Source organism: Benincasa hispida, unplaced genomic scaffold (genome assembly GCF_009727055.1).
Source record: "Benincasa hispida cultivar B227 unplaced genomic scaffold, ASM972705v1 Contig159, whole genome shotgun sequence".
NCBI lineage: Eukaryota > Viridiplantae > Streptophyta > Magnoliopsida > Cucurbitales > Cucurbitaceae > Benincasa > Benincasa hispida.
The window spans coordinates 206650-216747 of record NW_024064153.1 but is presented as its reverse complement, the minus strand read 5'-3'; the positions used below and the strand labels follow the sequence as shown (position 1 = coordinate 216747).

The 10098-nt window shown below is 31.7% G+C and overlaps 1 protein-coding gene across 1 annotated transcript; it reads left to right on the top strand.

The window, feature by feature from the left end:
* Positions 1–6410: 6410 nt before the first annotated feature.
* On the top strand, positions 6411–9352 carry LOC120068945 (cytochrome P450 71AU50-like). The gene is made up of 2 exons (XM_039020584.1): positions 6411–7371; positions 8672–9352. Exons 1-2 carry the CDS (start codon positions 6487–6489, stop codon positions 9287–9289), a joined length of 1503 nt encoding a protein of 500 aa, XP_038876512.1. The 5' UTR covers positions 6411–6486; the 3' UTR covers positions 9290–9352.
* Positions 9353–10098: the final 746 nt, after the last annotated feature.

Here is a 10098-nt window from a genome sequence, read left to right as displayed (position 1 = left end):
ACGATCACGGAGCATTTGCTACATGATCGCAGAGCTTTTGCTAAACGATTGGGCATTCGTCTATATGATAGACTTTTATCATTTCCCACTTACACAATCATTTACACGATTGTTATTCCTCCGGTCTCTTCCTCTAACCAAATCCACACAGAGCCCATACTTTTGGATTCTCACATCGAGAATACTAAGGTAGCCATTGTGGTGGTGTCTTACTCAATTCGACTGACGTTGAGGTTTTTGAAGGTCGTTCGTTGTGTTCGCAGTGTTCGTGTGGTGGTCGTTGTGATCGTGCTATGTTGTGGGCTATGTTCGAGCATTCGTATGTTGCAGTCTTAGAGATTGAACGAGCGTTCTTGATCGAGGGAGTTTGAAGATGATTCTTCAAAGGTATGTATAATCTTTCCCTTGATCTTATTGAAAGCATGCTATAATTTCGTATTGTGCATAACCTGTTAGTTTCCATTTCTTGACTGTATTATGTATGTTTAAATATGAATGGAATTTGGAACGATCATTCCACTGCTCATGGAAATCCTCATGTCAGATTTGTTTCATATACATCGGACCTGATGTGTGTAAAAGTGACGCACATCTAAGGGAAAGGTAAAAGAGTGAGCCAGTTAATAGAAATCTTCTGGTCCTACTAGTATAAAGTTTCAGTTTTTGTAGCATTTATTGGACATAAATACTTAGCCTGACGCAGGTGGTGGGGTTACTTACTAAGTATTTTATACTCATCCTTTCTTACGTTATGTTTTTCTAGGTAAGAGTAAGGACGTATCGACAAGTGACAGAAGGAATCCATGATCGTGCCATTAGGACCAAAGAAATGCTTCTGCTCACGTTTTCATGTTTTAGTGTTTCAAAATTCCAGTCTTTATGTAAGCATTTAGAGTTTCATGGTTGAAATTTTATTTATCAGACTTCATGAAATTTATTTTGAAATATTTTCAATTATTTGGATGTTACAAAAGTATTTATGTAAATAAATTCATTTGATTTAGTTAAAATTTGTGAGAGAGTCGTTTTGAGGTTTATGCATGCATGAAGTAACGACCTTGTATAAGTCCTAGAAAGTTCAGGTCATTACATTATCCGTGTTCTCGTTGTGCGCTGTTGTGTTCCCCAATTTTAAAACAGTTTTATCTTATTTTGATTGATCCTTTAATTGTTTAGATTATGTCTAAAAAAATCTATTTTTTAAAACTATTACTTTTTTTAGTGTACATTTTTTAAATAATACATATTTTTCATCTTTTCTAAAAAAAAAAAAAAAAATCCTTTTTCTAATATTATCTTGAAAAATATCTTTTAAAGATCACATCTTTTCAATAATTTGTGGAATTTTATGGTGTGAAGAGTTATGGTCATTGTACTTACCCATCAAGAGTTCCTAAACCCCTTTGATTAGTGTTGGATGACGACTTCCTTACTAGCACGAGGGTCGGTGATACTCGAACGACAACGGATAGCACGAGTTGGTAGTGGCGTGTGTGTGGCTACAAGCAATCGAGCGTTGGCAGGGTTCTGTTTGTGAAGGAAGAAAATGATGCAACTAACGACGAGCAGCAACAATGTTACCCAATCGTTAACAACGACTTTCACGGAGAGGAATGTTAATAGTCTACGATGCAAGCATGTGGTGGATGGAGGTCGAAGACTACATGTTTTGTAGGAATATGCACTACAAGAAAAACTACTTATTGCAGCAATTTATTGTTGGTATTGGTGTCATAAATCTCTCTTGTATTCTTGTAGTTTGTAAACTTTGTATATACAAATTGCTATCAATAAAATAATTGTTATTTTATGAGTATACACTCAATCCAATAAACTAAGATCCTAGGTTATTTTATATAATTTAAAAATGTATGTAGCGATATACAGGTGGATCACATTTAAATGGTAACCTAAACGGTCTATAGTAGATGGATAAGACTGGATACCTTATCCTAGTGACACTACAAATACGACCTGCTTTGTAGATGTTACAACTGTTGTAAAGTACTACAAATGATCTAATCCTAATCATTCATGTGGAGACATGTGAGCGGGGATACACTATACAAAGAGTTTGTATAAGACCAAACCACGAAATGACTAGTCTAATTATATAATGCCGTTAATAGTAGAGACTTACATTTCATCAAGATGACCATATGTGGCATGACCTGAATCCTGAGTGAGTTGTGAACTTTTGCCTATTAAAGTGGTCATTTGATTTGTATAAGTGAGAGTGACAGATCACTGACTCAATATGCCTACCATTTTAGGGATTCGTCTAATTGGGGAGCTGGGAACACAGCTACACAAGATGAAATTCACTCATTCCCTGATGTCGGGGTAAGTAGATAAATTGCTCCCTTAAGGACTGATTTCAAGGATTAAACAATGTAGCCACACCCTCTCTTGGCCCGAGAAATATTTGGTCATAGTTGGAATATAACTTATTATTCATTAGAGAGATCAGTGGTACTTAAGAAGTTGGATATAACTATAGGGGCACAATGGTAATTTTGACCCAATTGTACTTACGAGTAATTTGTGAAGGGTCATCGCACTGTTGACTGGTCCATAAGGTTCTTTCTGTAGCTCAATAGGGATTATTGAGAATTAATTGGATTAATTTGAATTGTTCAAATCAATTGAGGAAATTAATTATATGTGATATAATTAATATAATATATTTGATACATTACAATATAAAGTTTATTTTGAGATTAATTAAATATTTAAATATGATTCAAATATTAATTGTATGGATGAGATTTATATAATTAAATTTAATGTGAATCGGATTGATAGTGAATACCATGCATTATTGAAAGAAATATATACTATAGGTTATATTATATTTTATACAATATAAAAATTATAGGTTATGTGTTATATTAGATATAACATATAGTTTAATATATATTATATGGTAAGGTGGTTATTATATATATATATATATATTAGATAATTTATTAAATTATTTTTTAATTAATTTTTGAACTCCCTCCCTCTTTTTTTTTCTCTCAGTCAGACGTGTGTAGGGAAGTGGTTGTTCAGTTTTCACGATATTCATCTTCTTCACAGAAGATTACAGGAATACTCTTCCCCATCAAAAACTTGTCTTTCTACAATTTTTTCTCTCCTTCCTCTCAATTCTTCTATCTCTTCCCAAAATATAGCAAAACCCATACACTTCTGCTCATTCTCAACCCCTACAGAGAATACAAGAGGCTCACTTGTGGTGGTGGCCAAATTGGGTTGTTGCAATTTTTTGGAGATGAAGTTCCAAAACGAAGAGTTCGTGACCATTTGGGATGGAATATGTGACGACCTTGGTTCTTTAAGAGTAAGTTTATGATAAACTTTATAAATTAAAATTCATACTAATAGAATATTAAATGCATTGATATGAGACAGTTTTTTTTATGTGATAAATATACCTAAAATAATTTAATAAACATTAAATAGAGCTATCTATCCATCCTTCCTATCTATCTATCTAATCTATCTTGATATTTCATTAAATACTCATTTTGAGCCTTGATGTTAATGTTTATTGACGAATTTAAAAGAATTGAATTAATAATTTTTTTTTAAGTTCAAATAAAAATTAAAATCAAATTTCATGGATAAAGGTATTACATTTTGAATCTTAATTAAGGACTAAAGGAAACTAGACTCAAAACCAACTTTGGTCTCTACCATACATGGATTTCAGATACTTGTCTTCTTAAGTGTATGTTATTAAATAATTCAAAGGCATGTAAATATTTAGTTTAAAAAGTTAAGATGATTAAAATAGAATAATTGAACGTTTAGAAATAAAAAAAAATTAAAATAAATGTGAATGTTAGAATTTAATATTATTTTCAAATTTGTCACAAACATTTCTCCTTTTTTTTTTTTTTTTTTTTTTTTTTTTCTATCTATCTATCTAAAATGTAGCATATGTTGTGATATTTTGTTGTGTGTATTAAGTTACATTTAGTAGATACATTTTACACTTGATTGAATAAAAGCAGACTGAATAAATTATTGAATTTAAGATAAACTTAGTACTCGATATTTCTCATAAATTGCATTTTAACAAGTAACATGTACTGCAAATTAATTGTTGCAATGTACTTTATTACAACAATTATAAATATGTAAGAATTTCTACAATTGCATATAAGCTTGCATCAGTTTCTATATTGTTGCTAATAGATTATTGCAATATGCATACATGCAACACTTTTGTTATATGTTGTTATTAAAACCGTTATAGTGGTGTTATACAATTGCTACATTATTCAAAACATTGTAATATAACTCTTGAAATATACTCTATTAAAGCAGTTACTACAAATGTTGGAACTGAAGCATTGGGTTAGACATTTTGTAGCAATTTGTAAATATGTCATGATTGATAATTGCTGCAATTGTATATAGATTACAACAGTTGCACAACCGTTGCAAATGAAACATTGTCATGCATATCAATTGCAGTGACCAGTAGATTTGTTATTAGACATTGTTGTAATAGGATAAAGTCTTGCAGCAGATTTAAAACTGTTGCAAAAAAAATTCACAATAGACTTTTTTTTTCTTTTTTTTTTTTTTTTGTAGTGAGGGATATTTCAATCATTCAATAATTTAAAAAACGATTTTATTTTTTTCTGATTACAAACTATTTTACTATTAAAATAAAACTTTAAAATTTATTATTCTTCTCGTCAATATTTTCTTTTTCTAATTTAATAACATTTCTCTCTCTTTCACGTCTCTTCCTCTTACATCATAATTTTGCTCTAATAAAATAATCTCTACTTTCTCCCAAAGAACTACTCACAAGAAAAGGAAATAGATTAGAAATTTTCTAACAGTATCGTAGCATGTAGTCCACATTATATTACTCTAATTTATGTGTCATATTGAATTCTTGCTTTGTTGTACATATTTCATCTATTCATATTTTGTAATAAATCAATTTATGCCAAAATAATGAGATAAAATAAAAAACAAAAAGTACTCCCATTAATTGATCATCACATATTCTTTAATATTTATGTGGAGTCAAACAATATTAAAATCACATTTATCAATCCATAATGAAATTAGTGTAATCGTAATGGGACACAATCATCGCAAAAGTAATTGGATTGTTTTTTATCATGTTTGCTTACAATTATAAATCCGTCATATTTACTATATCGTTGCTACCGTTACCATTCAGGATCGAACGGTAACTATAATAGTTAATGTGATAAATTAATAATTCTCATGCTATAACGACAATCATAATGGTAACGGTAACAATATCGACATAATTTTCAAAAACAGTTAGATTGAGCATCTTCTACTCGTCTATCAATTTGTGTTTTTTGAATACAGATTTAGAAGTGAGTTTCAGATGTCAGTATAGGTATGGAATATAAATAAACAATATCAAACATAATCAAATGAGATTTACTTTTTAAATTACTATTAATTTATTATGTTTTACCTGAAGTAATCCTAGTGTAAACGTTTGGTTAAAGAAAGAGAAAAAAAAAAGTTATAAACATAAGCAATGTGTATACTAAAAATTCAATCCCTTAAGGACTGACACGTCATCAGATATTTGCCGTAATTGAAATATTTAATTAAATAAAATAGAGAGTGGAGTGTGGTTTCAGAAGAGCCACGATGAGGCAGCCTTCTCCATTGAATCCAAACTCCTTGTTAAAATTAAAGGCAAAAGTCGCTTTCATCGACCTACCCAAGAAAAATGATTGTCGATGGATTATTGATCCTCGAAAAATAAAATGTCATACATTTTTTTTTTTTTTTTTGTTTAAATTGATTTAACCTTTCACGTAAAATCACTAAAACGAAATCTCGTACATACAGATTAGACCTTTCGTTCTCTCTTAGTTTCCTCTTTCTCGTTCTCTCTCATCAAGACACCCCATCTCTATTTCCTCTCACCTCTACAATGCTCTTTGCCTTCTCACTCTTTGATCTCATCTTGATCTCTCGTTCTCTTGCTTTGTGATGACCCACGCATCCAATGTTCTTGATCTCACTCCGACGACCCCCATTGTAATGTTCTGATGGCTAGGAACCATTGAAAAAATGGAAAACGGAGAAGGGAGTGGGAAGAAATTAAGAATAATTTAATAAATTTAGCCAATAATATGTAAAAAGAGGAAAATTTTCTTCAATTTCAATGAGAGAAAAAACTATTTTGGACATAAAAAAACTTGGATTCCAAATAGTACCCAAGAACCGTGTGTCACGTGACAATTTTTTAAAAAAATAATTGTAGCGTGTAAGGAAAAGAAAAACATGAGATTACGTGTCTCTAACATAATGGACATTGGGATTAGTGCTTTTATGTCGTTGAAAAATCTTCAAACTCCAACTCCACACTAATATATATTCTTCTTGCTCTCACATCAATTTCCAATTCGAAGCATAAAGAAAAAATCTCAAATAACCCACCAAAGGAAATCTCTTAAATTGTAAATGGCATGGCTTTGGATTTGGATCCTTATCATTCCCCTCGTAATGCCTCTCACTCTTGTCAAAATCTTCCTCAACAAACACTCCAAAAAGTTACCTCCTGGTCCAAAAGGGTTTCCCATTTTTGGTAGCCTTCATTTGCTAGGAAACCTTCCTCATAGAGATCTTCACAAACTCTCTCAAAAATATGGCCCCATAATGCACATCAAATTAGGAGTTGTTCCTACAATTATCGTTTCATCGCCCAATGCAGCCGAGCTCTTTCTCAAAACTTATGACCATATTTTTGCTAGCCGCCCACTTACAAATGCAACCAACCACTTGTTCTATGGCCAAAAGAATTTTGGCTTCTCCAAGTATGGTCCTTATTGGCGAAATATGCGAAAAATGTGCACACACGAACTGTTTTCGATTCGAAAGGTCGCTTCGTTCGAACCGATGCGAAGAAACGAAGTTGGATTATTGGTTGAGGATTTGAAAGAGGCTGCAAGAAGTCAAGTTGTGGTGAATCTTAGTACTAAGGTCTTGTATGCTGTTAGGGACATGACATGTTTGATGGTTTTTGGGAAGAAATATGTTGAGGATAAGGAGATAATGGATGAGAAGAGTTTTCATGATGCTGTAAAAGAGATAGTGCAATTAGCCGTGACTCCTAATTTGGGGGATTTTATTCCTTGTGTTGCTTGGCTTGATCTTCAAGGAATTAATCGTCGAGCAAAATCGTTTCGTTGCATGTTTGATGGCTTCCTAGAGAAGATTATTGAAGAACATCTTGAATCTAAGAATGAAAACAAGACTCAAGATTTTGTAGATGTTTTGTTGGGTCTAATGGGATCTCAAAATAATGAATATCAGATTGATCGTTCCACCATCAAAGCCTTAATCCTCGTAAGTAATCTAACATAAGCCTATCTTTACTATCTACAAATGCTATGTTTCTTTTATAAATACTCCCTTCATTTTGAGATAGTGTCTATTTAGTCGTTTTTGTACTTTTAATTTCAGTCTTGTTTTTCTTTTTTTTTTCTTTTTTTTTTTTTTTTTGTAGATCCAAGATTTTTTTTAAAAAAAATATCGAAGGAAGTAGTTGACTTATCCGACACATAATTGAAGATTCAAAATTTATTTGACACGAAATTGAAAGTTAAAAAATATTTTAGACATTTGTCGAAATCCAAGATCCTAATGAACACAACCTTCAATAGTATAGGAATTTATTAAGGGTGTTTGAGACAAAGAATAGAGTTTGGAATATGGGAAGCTGTGAAGTCCTGGATCCATATAGTGTAATGATATAATTCTATAAAGTTTAAATTAATATTTTTAGTCATGAGGTTTATGAACTCTTTGGACTAAATAAAAAGTGAAACTCACAACTGAACTCTAATTCCAACTCCTTGGGTCAAACACCTTTTACACATTTTTTAAAATTAGAGACCAAATAGACACAACGTTCAAAGTTTAGGGACTAAACTTATAGTACATATAAAAGTGCACCTAATCATTATTCTTAAAGAATTTAAGGGAAAGATGCTAGAAAAAATTACCACGTGACAAATTATGATTAGACAATTTGATAGGATGTACAAAGATGAAGATACATGTAAATATTTTTCTATTTTATATAAATTTGTATGGTTAGATGGTGAGAGAGGAACAAAGAAGATAGAGAGATAGAGAAGGTAGAGATTTTCATATTAGGTTTCCAACCATCAACAATGAGATAGAAAAGATACTTAAATACCAAACATACTGAACGAGCTTTTACATATGAAATAAAGTTAAACTAAATAACATAACGTAAAAATTATTATTACACGATATTAAATACTCTAACAAACATTAACTTCATTTCTCTAATTCCTTGAGCCAAACACTTCCTTAGACATTTTCTTAAAATCGATCAAATAGACATAAAATTTTAAATTTAGGAACTAAACTAGTAGTATAAATTTTTACGAATGCTACTTGTATTATATTATAATATTATCTCCAAAATAATTGTGATTGTAATTTTCATTTCAAACAAATTGTTTATATTATCATATATGAATTAGTCAACAAGTGAGATTTATTGGTTTGAATGTATACATATATTATTTTATATCAATTATTTGTTGGGTGGTTTGATATAATCACACACATATTGCATTTTGTGGTATAATAATGAAGTGAGGTGAAATTTCAGGAAATGGTGATTGCAGCAATGGATACATCAGCCACCAATATTGAATGGGCAATAGTTGAGCTCATTAGACATCCACATATAATGAAAAAAATGCAACAAGAATTACAAGAAGTGGTTGGTTTACACAGAATGGTATTAGAATCTGACTTGGACCATCTAAAATACTTGGACATGGTTGTTAAAGAGACTCTAAGATTACATCCACCAATTCCATTACTAGTTCCTCATGAATCTCTTGAAGATTGCACCATGACCAATGGCTTCCATATTCCTAAACAATCGCGTATAATAGTGAATGTATGGGCCATCGGACAAGAGCCAACGGTTTGGAATGACCCACAAAAGTTCTTTCCTGAAAGGTTCATTGATACTCAAGTGGATGTGAAAGGAAAAGACTTTGAATTGATTCCATTTGGGTCTGGACGAAGAGGTTGTCCTGGAATGCATTTGGGTTTGACCGTGGTTCGGTTGATGTTGGCTCAGCTTGTGCATTGCTTTCTTTGGGAACTTCCAGATGGTGTTTTACCTAACCAATTGGATATGACTGAAGAATTTGGTTTGACTTGTCCTAGAGCTCAACATCTTATGGTTACTCCTATTTATCGTCTAACAATTTGAGGTGTAAATGATTTGTAAGACTATAGTTATGATCTATGGTAAAGTTTATGGTATGCTTATGTATATTTTGTGATTCAAGAATAATTAGGACTAGATTCAATTTCATAATATTCTCTGTTATAAAGCATTTTTACATTTGTTTTTTTTATAACAATTTATTATAAGAAGAATACACAATAAACCCACATAATAAGAGGTTAACTAGGAAAAAAAAAAACATCTAACCATATGGAATAATTACAAATGGTCTTCGAAATTGATAATTAGGAAAACATGAAATTTAACAAGGGAAACCAGACGTCACTAGAATCCATTCCAATCCTCTAAACACACTTGATTGTTCCGCTCACCCCAAAATATCCTACAAAATAGTGTACACCCAACGAGCCATAAAAATGACTCTAGCTTCTCATGTAAGAGTGGTTGGAGGAGGACTTTTTCAATCATGTCACGAGTCTCCTTATGCCAAGCAAGCAAGAAATCAAAAGACTGAGTCGGTGACTCGGGCCACTCTCACCCATACAAATCAAAGGATTACCCATATAGATAAGAGTCCATAATTCACACTGGACCGAGATCAAGTTACATATGATCTTCCTATGAAATGTTAGTCTCTTCAGTTAACAGTGTTAAATAGAGAGATTAATCATTTCTCAATCCAATCTTATACAAACTCTTTGTACAAGATACTCCCACTCACATGTCTCCACATGAACGATTTGGATCAAATTGTTTGTAACACTTACAAAGTAGGTCGTATCCGTAGTTTCACCAAGATAAGACACTCAACCTTATCCATATACTGCAGA